At 51.3% G+C, this 15,992-nt stretch overlaps 1 protein-coding gene across 1 annotated transcript in view; it reads right to left on the minus strand.

Annotated features, from left to right (window-relative positions):
- shank1 (SH3 and multiple ankyrin repeat domains 1) overlaps positions 1-15,992 on the minus strand; it is a 107,312-nt gene that overhangs the window by 10,310 nt on the left and 81,010 nt on the right. The window contains 6 exon segments of the mRNA XM_064315060.1: positions 1,144-2,269; positions 2,272-4,689; positions 6,030-6,153; positions 8,041-8,155; positions 11,255-11,315; positions 12,696-12,725. Coding sequence (XP_064171130.1) covers positions 1,144-2,269; positions 2,272-4,689; positions 6,030-6,153; positions 8,041-8,155; positions 11,255-11,315; positions 12,696-12,725 — 3,874 coding nt within the window.

Raw genomic sequence — 15,992 nt, forward strand, 5'->3', positions numbered from 1 at the left:
TGTTGTCAGTAGACTATTATTTAACCAATTGATTGGACTTGTTCACCTCAGACCGGATCTTCGTAAATATATTTAACTCAACTTTAACTTTAGGCTACATTCGAATTCGGCTTGGGGCCTTTCTGTGTGGAGTTTGCATGTTCTCCCCGTGTCTGCTTGGGTTTCCTCCCAGTACTCCGAGTTCCTCCCACAATCCAAAGACAGATAGGCTAATTAGAGACTCTTAAATTGCCCATAGGTATGAGTGTGTGAATGAATGGTGTCTGTGCCCTGCGACAGATTGGCAGCCTGTCCAGGGTGTATTCCTGCCTCTCGACCAATGGGATGGGCTCCAGCACCCTCTGCAAAGTTTTATCTTGCTTTCAAAAGTCTTATATTCCTCACGAACTTTCGTGGGGAGCTCCAAAGTTTTACGCATTGCAGGCTTACTAGCACGGCTTCACAGCATAGCTCGGCTGAGGGCAAGCTTCCCTGCCTTGTAAAATGTGTTTGTCTACGGTCTCATTCCTATCATATTAACCCTGCTACTGAGGCAACGCTTAGCGTGCAACGCAGGCTAGTTCCAAAGATAGCCTGCGCCCTTCTCCGCTCCTCCCTGCTCTTAATAACTCTGCTAGCTTTAGCAAGACATCCAACAGAGGAGCCTTCGTGATATTCAGTGACAGCCAGCTGAATTTACCTGCACTGATAACTGTGTTACGATATTAATATTCATGAATATTGCCTCCTACTGCAACTGCAACCCTGGCATAATTGCTGAATAAAACTTGCGTGTCTCATGAGCATTTTAAAACAAAGCGCGCCTAGTATTCCCGTATTGGGTCGTATCTGTACTGATTCATACATTGTTTTCACATAACGAGCAAACAAATATGCATGTTCTTATTTATATTACGATATTATTAGGAATTTTATCTATGGAAGCTAATGAAGAGCTTGCAGCTTTGCGGACTCTTCACGGTACCCAAGATGCATTGCAACCGCGACAGAAAGCAGGAGTGACTATGCGTTATTTGTAAAATGTGCCCTATGTTTGGAAAACACCACAACCGGCCACTGACTGGCACTGCTGAGCTGCCCCTGGCCCCGCCCCCGGCCCCGCCCCTGGTCCCGCCCCCTGGCCCCGCCCCCTGTAAGTCTCACCTGTGCCTGCTCAGAGAGCGCTGGCCCCCCCATCCCTCTATTCCTTTATCCCCCATCTCCTGCAGCTTGGAGTTCAGCTCGCTGATGATGCTGGCCTTCATGCCAGAGATGGGGGGGTGCAGCTTGCGCCCTTCCAAATACACGCCACCCACCTGGCTGCCGGCCTCCACCGCCACCTGCCCCGCCCCAGCGCCCTCGCTCCCCCAGAGAGACTTCATCTCCGGGGTGCGGGGCCTCTCAAAATAGAGGGACGTCGGGCGCCCCAAGCTCTGTGTCTCTCCCATGCCGTATCCCCGCTGTCCATTCTCCTCTTCGTCCTCCTCTCTCTCCTCTTCCTCCTCCTCCTCCTCTTCCTCCTCCTCGTCCTCCTCCGCCCTCCGTCTCTGGGAGCGGTAGGGCGGGGGGGCCGTGCTGACTTGCCTCCGCAGCTCCGCCACTGCCCCCCCCCCTCCCTCTCGCGACCTCTGCGACTTAGGGTAGGTGGAGGTGGTCGTTTTAGGGTTGTGCATTTCAAAGGTTTGCCCATCCAGGTAAGTCATGTACGAATCCAACAGGTCCCTCCCCCTCTCTCCCTCCGCCACCCCGCCACCTCTCTCCCCCCTCTCGCCCCGCTCCAGCCTCTCCCCCCTCTCCCCTGCCCTGACCCCCACCGCCCCCAAGATGCTGTCCAAATGGTGGTCGCTGCTGCTGCGGCTGTCCAGCTCCTCTATCCCAGAGTCCACCACGGTCTCCTGGGACTCTCCGCTCTTGGCGGAGGCAGGGGGGCGACCGGCCCTTCGGCCGGGCCCGCCGGCGGCCGTGGTGGCGGGGCCCGCGCGGGCGGGGTGCGCGGTGGTGGTGGTGGTGGTGGTGGCGGCGGTGGCGGAGGTGGTGGCCGCGAAGGTGACAGTGGCGGTCAGGCCTCTGTGGTGCGCGTGCGAGGCCGCGGCGTGGGCGGAGCTAGCTCCGGAGGGGGCGGAGCTAACAGTGCCACGGAACGAGGGGGGCGGCGCTGGGTGGGGGGCAGAGGACATGGGGGGAGGCGTGGGGGAGGACCGGCCCGTGTGGTGGTGGGTGCTGTTGTAGAGGTGGTGGGAGTGGGACAGGCCAAAGGGCCGGTGGTAGGAGGTGGGGGGCGGAGGGGGGAGACGGAGGGAGGGGGGGGCAGCCCCGACAGAGCGGGCTGGAGCATGGAGGGGGAGGGCGGGGGCAAAGGGTTCGGGGAGGTGGAGGACGGGGAAGGGGCCGACTGGGTGAGGTTGGCCACCTCGCTATCGTAGGAGGTCAGGCTAGACGCGGTGGAGTCCCCGGCCTGCGGAGAGGGGAGGGGGGTGTGGTGGGGGTACCCGCCTATGAAAGGCTCTTTTTGGGGGGGCGGAGGGGGGGGTGGAGGGGGCGGAGGGGGGGGGTGGGGTTGGCGGTGCAGGCTGTTGGCCATCATACCTCCTTGCTGAGGGTACCCGGACGCGGATCCCAAGCCTCGGTCGAAGCTGTTGGCAAACTCCAGGGGTGGGGGCAAGGGCTCGGCGTAGATGAACTCGTCGTCGGCGTCGACCGACGGGGCCGGGGGGGGCAGGACCATAGGCCCCGGCGTGACTGGGGGGGGCGACGGCGGGGTGAGAGAGAGCACGTACCGCCCGGCCTCGCTCTCCATCCTCAGGAAAGATGGCCGACGGGGGGCCGGCTGCTGGGGATGGGGCTGAGGGGCCTGCTGGGTAGGGGGCGCCTGCTCCGGCTTCCGCCCGTACCCATCCCTCTCCCTCTCTCTCTCCCTATCGCTCTCTCTCTCTCTTTCCCTCTCCCTCTCTCTCTCCCTGTCCCTGTAGCTCGGCTGGTAAGGCTGGTAATGGTGAGTGTGGACCGTTTGGTCTTCCGAAAACCGCACCCTCAGCCCCTCCCGGGCCCCTCCTCCACTTCCACCTCCTCCGCTCTCCCTCTCCCGCTCCCGCTCCCTGTCCCTCTCCCCCCCTTCCTCGGCCCACCCGGCCGCGGGCCCCCCCCTCCCGAAGGCCCGGGGGGACGGTGGGCGGCCCAGCGTGGAGGTGGTGGCGGCCAGGGAGGAGGAGGTGACCAGGTAGGAGGAGGAGGAGCCGGAGGAGGACAGGGCGGAGGACGGGAGGTGCTGCAGAAGAGACGAGGGGGCGGCGGAGGAGAGCTGGCGGCCAAAGTGGTGTTCCCCTGCCCTCTCCCTCCGCGCCCGTCCGTCGTCCTTCAGGGCACGCTCTCTGGCGGCGAGGGCCAGGCCCAGGGGCGACGAGGGGTCCAGGACCTTCCCCGTCAGCGGGTGGATGAAGGTGGTGGTCGGCAGGGGCTGCTGCTGCTGCTGCTGCTGCTTGCCCGCCCCGTAGAAGTCGGCCGGCACCGACTTGGGCTGGTAGTCGCCCCCGCCGGGGGGGGCCGGGGATGAGTACTCGGGCAGCCCGAAAGCGGGGGGCATGCTCCGGGTGTGGTGGATGAAGGTGTCCCCGGAGAACATGCCCTCGTCGATGGATTTGGAGGGGCGCAGCCTGGGGGAGGGGCCGCCCGGCTGGGAGCCGGGCTGGGAGAGGCCCCGCCCGCCCCCGCCCCCGCCCCCCGTCCCCGTGTCCTCCTCGGCGGACAGGAAGAAGGAGGCGCTCTTCCTGCGGGCCTCGTGGAAGCGCTCCCTGTCCCTGCGGGCGGCCCCGACGATGGCGGCCCCGAACTGGCTGGTGAAGTCCAGGCTCTCCTGGGCACGCAGGGCGGGGAGCGACGGGGGCGCCGGCGGGGGGACGGAGGGGGGCGGGGGCGCGGGGACGGAGGGCGGGGCGGAGATGGGCTGGCCAGAGGGAGCGCCGGGCGGTGGCTTGGAGTCGGGGTCAGGGGTCGGCTCCGCCTCCATGCTGCTGCCCTGGCTGCTGTGGCCGCTGCTGCTGGTGGAGGGCGCCTTGACGATGATGGTGGGGATGGGGATGGAGCTCTTCTCCACGGGGGCCTTTCCGTGTCCCGCCTGGCCCATGCGCACCCCGTCCTCAATCTTGGACTGCTTGACGAGGGGACCCTTGGCCCTCCGGCCCCCTCCCTTGGAGGCGCCCCCGCCCCCGCCGGAGCGATCGGGCCGGGGCGCCTGTTGCTGGGGGCCCTGGTTCTGGTTCTGGCTCTGCTGCTGCTGGCTGGCGGCGGCCATGCCGGAGGGGGGCACGGCGGTGCTGTAGCCCCGCCTCAAACCCGCCGCCTTGCCCCCGCTCGCCGGCTCCCCCATGTAAGCCCCGCCCTTTCGGGAGGCGGCGGCCCGGCTCGGCTGGGACGGGTGGGGGAACGCGGGCGGGTGGTCCGGGGCTCCGCCCCGCTCCCGCTCCCGCCCGCCCTGGGGGAAGTGCGCCGCCTGGGAGTACGGCTGGTAGTGGGCGGAGCTCGACTGGGACACCGACACCGAGGGCTGCTGGGACTGCCGGGACCTCCAGCTGGTGGGCGGGCCCACGGAGAAAGGCGGGTCCGGCGGGGCGGTGGTGGGGGGCGGGGGGATCTCGTCGGGCCCGGGGACGGACAGGCTGCGGGAGAACTTCATGGAGGGAGGGTGGAGGTACTGCTTCTCCTCCTCGGGCACCCCTGAATCCGGGTCGAAGGGAGGGAGGGAGGGAGGGAGAAAGAGAGGGTCACTTAAGGGAGGGGGACGGAGGAGACAGGGGCACAGACAGAGTGCAGAAAGCCCTCGCGGAAACATTTCAAACCTCGACGGAAACAAAAGCAAAACAAGATGATGCAAAGCACAGCTGACTCCCAGATGGCGGTTCTGAGGAGGAACGTGCACATGCCAACGGTGAAGGTCGGCTTGGCGTCTGTCTGTCTGTCTGTCCATGTCTTTAAGTCGCGGCGTCTAACAGACTGTGTCCATACGCGACTCCTCCTGCCTGCTGGTCTCTTTCTCTCGCCCCCTAAGTCTGTATCGCAGTCTGTCTGCGTGCCTCAGGGACGGGCGATGGGCACCAGGCCGGGACAGAGAGCTTCCCGTTAAACTGATCGTTGGTCTCGACATGTTTTCATGAGGTTTCCTCGATTAAAAAGTGTGCCAGGGATCTGAATTATCCATCGGCAGGTCGCTGCTATCCAAACACACTGCTTTTTTCCTTCACGTCATGTTAGGGAGATTAAACTTTTAAAAAATCGTTTTTTTTAATAAAAAGTAGAACAACAAAGTACGCTTACAGCGATTGTAAAGGTAAATCCGTGAATGTCTTCAGACTACATTGTATGGGGTTATTATGGTATGTATTAAGCATCAGCGACAGCACGAGAAATCAATTGCGTTCCAATAACGACTTATATCAGAGTAAACATTTCCATCTATTCCTATGTGGGGATTGAATGGGTGGAGCTAAATTGATCACCTCTGATGACCTGACATAATGGCCAATAACTTTTTTGTCTCGTTGCACATCTCCTCCAAAAGTTTGAGGCAAATCAGATTATTATGTCCCGCAAAAACAGCTTCTTTGAGTCTCAGCGAAACACTCCTTCGCTATAGAGAATCGCGTAATCCGCGTTATCAATAGAGATTAGATTTATGGTTACTTTAACTACTTTGTTGCCCCTTTATACTGCAGTACTGACTCAGATACACTGCAGTATAGACACTGCTACTCTGCAGTACAGACACAGGTATACTGCATTAGACACAGGTACACTGCAGTACAGACACAGCTACTCTGCAGAACAGACAAAGGTCCACTGCAGTACAGATCCAGGTACACTGCAATACAGACACAGGTACACTGTTGTATAGACACAGCTACACTGCAGTACCAACACAGCTATCCTGCAGTACAGACACAGCTACACTACAGTACAGACTCCATAAAGACAGACAGCACTGCACGGTACAGAGCAGTACAGCACAGTCCTACAGTACTACGGGGAGGACAGACAGACGGACACACAGACAGCCTCACCGATGGATTTCTGTCGCAGCATCATACCGTGCTGGGGGGCGTGGCCCGATGTAAATTGGCCCCGATCGTACCCCAGACCCGAACCTGATGATGCGGGTCCTGTACCTGGCTGCTCAAAACTGGGCTGCAAACGACATGACCAGTTACTGATACCCAAGAAGACACCGAGACAATCCTCACACTCATCACACACACACACACACACACACACACACACACCACGACACACACACACACACACATCAACACACCACACGCACACACACAACAACACAACAAGACAGGCATACACACACACAACACGCACAGACACACATACACGCACAGCAACACTAGCAACACACACAGCACGCACACACACACACACACACACACACACGACACACAACATCGCACATCACACCAGCACACACCACACACACACAAGCACACACACGCACACACACGCACACACACGCACAACACACATCGCACACACACAACACACACAGCACAACACAACACAAGACACGCGCACTACTACACCACACCGCACACACACCACAGACAGGCACACACACACACTGCACACACACACAATACACAGACACACACAGCAAAAAACACACACGACGACACAGACAGGACAGCACACACACTACACACACACACAACACGACACACACACACAACATACACCATGACACACACACAATACACACACACACACACACAGCATACACAGACACACACACACACACACATCACGCACACACACGACAACACACTCATGCACACACATACATACACACCCACGCACCACACGAAAACACATGCACCGACAGCACACACAAACACACAGACGCAAATCACATACACAACACACACACATTCACAACATACCACACGACACACACACACACACACACACACACACAATGCTGCACGCACACACAAATCCGCCACACGCACACCACACATAAACTCCACCCCCCCACCCCCGCCCCCCCCCCCCCCTCAGTCTGCAATCATTTTGTTCGCATTAAAAAAATATTGAGTCATATCGAATATTGTCCTTTGGGAAAAAAAGTATTGTGACATCAATTTGAGGTCATATCGCCCAGGACTACACTGCTGTGATCCAGCTGATTAAAAATGGCATCCAGGATGAAGTATAGCATTGCCTTGTCCATCACTTTCAGGCATTCTGACCAACAAACACATCTTTGGTTTCATGGCTGTGAAGATGAGAATCTCAGCTTTCATTGATATTAATAATATCTTAATATCTTTCTACTCCAAATTTTCAGTGACATAATGCTCACCTAAAGCATAACTGCCATCAAACAGTTCCACTATCCCTGTCTGACAAAAATCGTGTTTATGTACAAACAAGTCGTCGCGACCTCTGACTCAAAACAATTTATCACGAGGATTAAGATATTATAAACGCTGGCATTATCAGTTACAGAGCGCAGCAGGACTTCATCTTCCTTCGCTTTCTCCTGGCACGCACCTTCGTGGCTCTGACTAGTGGGTGGCAACGCCAACAAGCCAAGTGTCCCTCCACGTGATGGTCCCGCCCACAGAGCCCATGAGCGTGCTGTCTTGCTGCTTCTCTTTCTCTCTCTGTCTGTCTGTCTGTCTGTCTCTCTCTGACTCTCTCTCTCTCTATCTCTCTGTGTATCTCTCTCTCTCTGTCTCTCTCTCAATCTATCTAACCTATCTCTTTATGCTTGTCTACGAAATAAATACTTTCATAACTAGTTAAAATCTTTTGTTTTCGCTTTGTTCAGCTTTGGCGCGCACAAAATATTTCCTATGCTGGAAAACCCTGCACACGCACACAAACACAAAAACGCAGAAACACACACACACACAAAACCACACACAAGCACAGACAGACCAAGGCCTTTTTCGTAAGTGTCTTGAATGTGTACTATCGGCTGGTTAGTTTTCAAGTCAGAGAAAGAGTGAGATTTTGGGAGAGGTCTTTTTTTGGGTGAGGAGTAGAGGGCAGAAGAAAGGGTACCTCGTTGCTATACAAGCCCCTGGTCCGTTCCCTCTTCCCCCCGTGGCCCCGGGACCCACCCGGGCCCTCGTTGGTGCTGATTGTCTGTTGAGCAGCTGCCAAAATCTCATCAGTTATCGAGAGAGAAGAGAAGTGGTATACTGAAATCGATGACACTTGACTGGATTAAGTACACACTACACTTGCAGATGTGCAGTATATTAACCTCATGTTACTGATTACAGTATACAACTAACACTGCAGATGTACTATAATATAACCTGCATGTTTTGACTGGATTACAGTATACACACTACACACTTGCCTTGTTCAGTATGTGAACTATAATATTAACCTGAGCCATTTCAAAACCAATCCGAATGCCATTTCACAGTGAGACTACAATCACCATGGGCTCACCACATAATTATTCTGATATAGCTACATCAGTGGTCTCCAACCCTGGTCCTGGAGAGCTACAGGGTCTGCTGGTTTTCATAGTGACTCTGCACTTCATGAATCAATTAGAGCAGTTGATTATACAGTTAACAGTTATGAGACATGCATACTGTTTATACTTCCATGGTTGTAGACTTTGAATTAAATTTGAATGAAACATCAAAACTCTTCTGATTCATTCTGATGATGAAATGTCCATAGACTTGAGATGGGAGAGGCAAAATGCTAACTTATAAATCAGGCTAGCCTCTCAAAGTTTGAATAATTCCATATTCCATCCATGAGAGCAATGGGAAAAGGTTATGCCTATAGCCGGCATACATAGACAGCAGACAGGCACACCAGCTCTGTCCAAACTGGGAAAAGATAACATATTGGATCCACCTGGGTGACTAAAAGAGACTGGCTAGGTCGATGTGAATAACAGAAAAGAAATACATAGGCATGTTTGAAATGAAGCATGCTTTATAAAATGCGATATCTGTAGGTTTATTGCCAATATACTGCACAGAGCACTAACCTAAGAGTATGAATCAGGCACTAGGAGAGGAATCTTAAGCAATCGGTCCAGTAGTGAGTACATGTGGTTTGAAGTACAGTAGATGTATATAGGGGCCGGAGCAGTTGTCTAACCTCTGTGCTGATATACTTTTATGGCGAGCAAGGGGAGTTTGTTGTGATTATATATACAGTGCCCTGATTGGGAATGGTTGAGTGAAATTAGTTATTTTTGCTATGCATATATGTTTTGCCATTTCAATGAAACGGCTGTTTTACTGTTGAGTCCCCCATTTTCAGCTGTGCAAAAGTAGGTTAACAGATGACTGACAGGTGTTAGCTGTCGCTCAGTAGTTTCCTTTTACATGGATAGTTCACACACAAAAGACGAGTGAGTGTCTAGTTTTAGTTTAAGCAAGACCTGGGTCAAATACGTATTTGTTTTGGATTCAAATACTTTTCTAAGCTTTACTGATCTTGCCTGGTGTATTGGAACCAATGAGATACTCTCAAAAAGTGCAAACCCCACCATCTGGTCATATTGGCAGGCTCAATTACACCAGGCAAGATCAACAGAGCACAGAAAACTATTTGAATCCAAAACAAATACGTATTTTACCCAGGTCTGGTTTAAGCCTTTGTTTTCATCTGTGGAGATGGCGAGGCGAACACCCTCATGAAGATCAGAGAACTATTGCTGAAAAACAACTAATCTGTAAAATGAAAGGACAGCAGAATTAATTAAGAAGGATAGCACAGAAACTGGGCACATCAACTACAAGCAACTACAACGGCTGAAAAAACTGATCTGTCACCTAAAAGGACAACATAATTCATTAAGGATAGCACAGAAACTGGGTATATCAACCACAAGTCTTGAAAAATAAAGAAATCTCTGGTGGACTATGAAATAAGCACCGTACGGGTCAGCGAAAGAAGACAACGGCAGCTCAGACAAACAGAGAGACCTATGAAGAAACCCCCAAAAGGGGTGTAAATATCACAAGCCATTCCATACAGAATTGCGAGAAGAATTGGCTCCACTGCAAGATGCAAACCTCTCATCAGCAGCAAGTATCGAAAAGGCCAGATTAGAATTTGCCAAAAAACAACAACAAAAAAAAAAAAAAAAAAAACAAGCCAGAACAGTTCTGGAACAGTTTCATGGAGAGATGAGACCAAAATAAACATTTACCAAAACAATGGAAAGCTGAAAGTGTGGAGAAAGGAAGGAACAGCCCATGATCCAAAGCATACCACCCTCATCTGTGAAATACAGAGGATGTAGCGTCATGACTTGGGCATGTATGGAAGCTTCTGGAACAGGCTCCCTCGTCTTTATTGTTAACGCATCGGAGAATTAATTTCGAAGCGTAGAGACAGATTTTGTCTGGCTACGCACAAGGAAATTCCTCCAAGCTCATTGGACAGCAAGCACTTCATCGTGCAGCAAGATAATTACCCAAAACACAGCGCCTATGCAACCAAAGCATTCATCAGTGGGGAAAAAGAAGAAAATGTTGGACTTTAGGTGCTAAGTCACCTGATTAAAATCCAATCGAGCAGGAACTTTGCTCACTGAAGAGGAGACTGAAGACAGTAACCCCATTGAAACAAAGATCAACTGAAGGCAGCTGCAGTGAAGGCCTGGCCATTTCCAAAGAAGATACCAAACGATTGGCGATGTGAATTGGCCGTAGAGTTTATGCAGTTATTGCAATTAAGGGCTATGCACCAAAATATTGGACTTAATTGCTTTGATTTGCTTTTAAGGTCACCGTAAACTTACTGTTACACAGCTGAAAATGGGGGGACTCAACACAAGAACAACTGTTTCTGAAAAAAATTTTTTTTTAATTATATGCATGAAAATACTGTGAAATAAAAGCTTGTCTGTATTTTTGTCTCATAGTCATATTTTGATCTCAAAATCGTATGTCTTAAGTACATAGCAAAAATAAAAAGATTATAAATAACACATTTCACTGTGCTGTTCCTGTACTTTTGGAGGGTGCTTTGGCTATACAAACATTTAAGCAAAGCATACTGAACCTGGGAGAGAGGGAAAGAGAGAGGAAGAGAAGAGATAACGAGAGGGGAAAAAGAGAAAGAGATAGAGCAGAGAAAGAAAGAAAGAGAAGCAGAGAGAAAGAGAAAGGGAAGTAGCGAGAAAGAGATAGAGCAAAGAGAGAAAGAGAGGGTGAAGCACAGCCCGCCCGGCCTGCAGGACGGTATGCCCGGCACACACCCGCCAGCCACCCCGCGGCGGTGCGGTGGCTTACTCAGAGCCATCTGATAGACGGTCCTCTTCTTCTCCGTGGCCTGCGAGGCCTCACTCTCTGAGGAGCAGCAAGGGGACAGTGAGCCACAGCCGCACTCTACACAACGCTCACCAGACCCGTATGAAAACACACACAGCCGCACTCTACACAACGCTCACCAGACCCGTATGAAAACACACACAGCCGCACTCTACACAACGCTCACCAGACCCGTATGAAAACACACACCACCGCACCTACACACGCTCCCAGACCCGTATGAAAACACACAAGCAGCACTCTACACACGCTCACCAGGACCCGTATGAAAAACACCACAGCAGCACTCTACACAACGCTCACCAGACCCGTATGAAAACACACACAGCCACACTCTACACAACGCTCACCAGACCCGTATGAAAACACACACAGCAGCACTCTACACAACGCTCACCAGACCTGTATGAAAACACACACAGCCGCACTCTACACAACGCTCACCAGACCCGTATGAAAACACACACAGCCGCACTCTACACAACGCTCACCAGACCCGTATGAAAACACACACAGCCACACTCTACACAACGCTCACCAGACCCGTATGAAAACACACACAGCCGCACTCTACACAACGCTCACCAGACCCGTATGAAAACACACACAGCCGCACTCTACACAACGCTCACCAGACCCGTATGAAAACACACACAGCAGCACTCTACACAACGCTCACCAGACCCGTATGAAAACACACACAGCCACACTCTACACAACGCTCACCAGACCCGTATGAAAACACACACAACCGCACTCTACACAACGCTCACCAGACCCGTATGAAAACACACACAGCAGCACTCTACACAACGCTCACCAGACCCGTATGAAAACACACACAGCAGCACTCTACACAACGCTCACCAGACCCGTATGAAAACACACACAGCCGCACTCTACACAACGCTCACCAGACCCGTATGAAAACACACACAGCAGCACTCTACACAACGCTCACCAGACCCGTATGAAAACACACACAGCCACACTCTACACAACGCTCACCAGACCTGTATGAAAACACACACAGCCGCACTCTACACAACGCTCACCAGACCCGTATGAGAACACACACAGCCGCACTCTACACAACGCTCACCAGACCTGTATGAAAACACACACAGCCACACTCTACACAACGCTCACCAGACCCGTATGAAAACACACACAACCGCACTCTACACAACGCTCACCAGACCCGTATGAAAACACACACAACCGCACTCTACACAACGCTCACCAGACCCGTATGAAAACACACACAACCGCACTCTACACAACGCTCACCAGACCCGTATGAAAACACACACAGCCACACTCTACACAACGCTCACCAGACCCGTATGAAAACACACACAGCAGCGCGTAGCGCCGCGAAGCATAGCCGCTAATCACCTGATTTCTTCCTCCACGGAGTAGCGGCAGCTGAAACAAGCAGGAAAGGAAAGACGTTATTAGAGCTTCTCCCACCGGCACCGGGACCGGGACCGGGACCGGGACCGGCATCGGGACCAGCACCAGCACCAGGACCAGCCATGAAACTAACCCCAGATACCAACTCTCCCTGGTGCTGTTACCAGTCATCATCAGTCACATGCGTTCTACGAGGGAACCACAGACAGACAGACAAACAGACACACAGACAGACAGGCTCTCTCCTTGACTGCCTCTCACTGTTGCCTGCTGTTGACACAGCAGAAAGAGAGACAGAGGAGATGGATTAGTCTGTTAGAACACCGAACGGCCATTTTTCTGGACTCCGGGAGATCCAAGGCTTGTTTTTCTCTCTAATTTATAACGAGGTTAAAGGCGTTATCCATGATGAATTAAACATGGTAACAGTAATGTAGTGTTATGGTATTTTATAGTAATTAAATATAATACTTGTAACGTTATGATGGTATAACACTTTGACATAGTTATTATGTATAATAATAGAGAAGTGGATTGAGTTATAATACTTAATATGGATATATAATACAGGATCCGTGTGAGTTGCAATAGTAATTTGTAGGCATTGCTAATGTAAATGCTGTTTATCATATACTTATTTATTTGTGATTCAAGCCTGAGACATTTAGGCCATAAGTCCTGTTCCCATTATATCCCAACGGTGCATTATTTCATTAATTTCAAATTATTATAATTATTATTATTACTGAGCACCTTTAGCAAATAGGATCTTAGAAAATCTTTTTAAAACATTTTCCTGATTTTGGATTTCCTCTTTCTCACATGACATACTGCATATGTATTTATTTTCCTGTCTAGTAGGGTTACTTTGAAGATGAGTCCATTGGTTAAAGTAATCAAAGTTGCAGGTAGCTGTTTTCTGGGCCAATAAAATGGACCTCCGGTGTGATTATACGCAGCATGCAGCATTAAACTACGTATCTACCCCAGAAACTACGTATCTAACCATGAAACTACGTATCTAGCCCTGAAAACAAAGCTAGAGTAATTTTGACTGGGAGGTTTGTGTCAGTCAGGAAAGGTCAGTAATTTTGACTGGGAGGTTTGTGTTAGTCAGAAACGGTCTGTAATTTTGACTGGGAGGTTTGTGTCAGTCAGGAAGGGTCAGTAATTTTGACTGGGAGGTTTGTGTTAGTCAGAAACGGTCAGCCATTTTGACTAGGAGGTTTGTGTTAGTCAGAAACGGTCTGTAATTTTGACTGGGAGGTTTGTGTCAGTCAGGAAGGGTCAGTAATTTTGACTGGGAGGTTTGTGTTAGTCAGAAACGGTCAGCCATTTTGACTAGGAGGTTTGTGTTAGTCAGAAACGGTCAGTAATTTTGACTGGGGGGTTTGTGTCAGTCAGAAACGGTCAGTAATTTTGACTGGGGGGTTTGTGTCAGTCAGAAACGGTCAGTAATTTTGACTGGGGGGTTTGTGTCAGTCAGAAAGGGTCAGGAAGTTCGACTGGGGGGTTTGTGTCAGTCAGAAAGGGTCAGTAATTTTGACTGGGGGGTTTGTGTCAGTCAGAAAGGGTCAGTAAGTTCGACTGTAAGTTTTTCATCTTTGTGGGCAGGTTTTGAGAGGCTGTAAAGAAAATGTTTTTAACCCAACAACACGGCGTGTAGAAGAGAAGGGGGGCCGGGGGAGGGGGGGCGTTCTCATGTAAAGTATATTTTGCATATTTTAAATATGTGATTACAGTTCATAGTACAAAAGCAGTTAGCTAGGCACAACTCCACTGTAGCTTACAAAAGCTACTTGAATGACTGTGACCTGACCAATAACAAGAGAACTACAGTAAAACGAGTGAGCTTGGTGACACCAAGGAACTGAAAACCTGCGGGCTTCCGAAGGCTTTGCATTCGTTGCTTGGATACATTGCTATAGCTCAACTCAGCTGAGAAAAGCGTGGACTTTCACCATATGACGGCACTTAGCACACATCTGTGGATTGCGTCATCACTCTTTATGCTTCGGAACGACATAATGCGCGGTTTCAGGCTAATTACACGTCCCTTCAGATTAATCGCACTTCAATGAAACACGGAAACATTTTCAAGATCGACCAAATTGCATATCAATTATCGGATTTTCTGTTAATTGGTGAATTCAGTCATTCTGATCATGTTCTATGCATCGCAGAGTCCAGAGGGCTCTTAGCACTATACAGTACTGTGGTGAATTACGGTGAACTGAAGAAGGGTGGTGTTTCGTTACTGCGTGGGGGTAGAGTATTGTAGGGGAGGTGTATATGGTACTATAATACTGCATACGGTACTATAGTACCGTATCACAAGTAGCACAGAAGACAGAGGTGGTGCCTGTGGGGTCTCTCCAGGGGCATGCTGCGTGTCAGTGGGGGGGGGGGCACAGATACGGGGCAGGGGGGGGGCAGGCAAACATGTGGGACAGACAGTAGTGGTTACTCAGGGTTTAGTGGGGTACTACAAGTCGCACATATTGTAGCTTCTAGGGGCAAACACCCTCTGGGTACTGAAGTCCAGCCTTGATGCAGTCATTGCTGGACGCTCTCTAGTCTGTCGACGACTGAACGGACTTGAATGGCCTGTTGTTGTATTTATGAATGTCCACGTTCTCATCGTTCTCTTACATCCACAGTTGATGTCTACATCAGGAATGAGGACATTCCAGCCTGACAACTCACGGTGTCGGTCATTCCATCCACGATTGGGATCCCTGAACTGAACCAGACCTTCTTAACTGTACCGTTTTAATAGGGCGTGACTGACCCTCTCTCTCCCAAGGCCACATCAAGCCTGAATGAGCTATGCAAGCCATGGAGAATAAAAGTCGCATATTTACACCCCAGCCCTTTCGATCGGACACATCAATGGATTCACTTTCTGGAACATTCTGTTTGACACGATGGGTCATTCCGAACGAGGTTACACACCATCGATTCATCGAATTATGGGTCCGCAGGTGAAATCGGTGGGGGTCTGCCCGCTGAGAGTGTGGACACTTGGTCGCTAACGCTAAGCCATCCGTAGAAAAACAAAGACAAAGAAAATGGCGAAAAAAGCCAACCCTGCATTGTGTTGACATGAGTCGTGGCAGAACTAGAAACACAAAGGTTTAGGTTTTTATGGTTTTGACATGAGATCGGCTCACGGCAAAGTCATCATACGTATCGCAGTGTGGCCCCAGGACTGAGGTTGCGTATCGTGGTTTTATATCGTTGCGTCAATGAATTGTAGAACTACGGTGGCCCTACGGG

Source organism: Anguilla rostrata, chromosome 17 (assembly GCF_018555375.3).
Source record: "Anguilla rostrata isolate EN2019 chromosome 17, ASM1855537v3, whole genome shotgun sequence".
NCBI classification, from domain to species: Eukaryota; Metazoa; Chordata; class Actinopteri; order Anguilliformes; family Anguillidae; genus Anguilla; species Anguilla rostrata.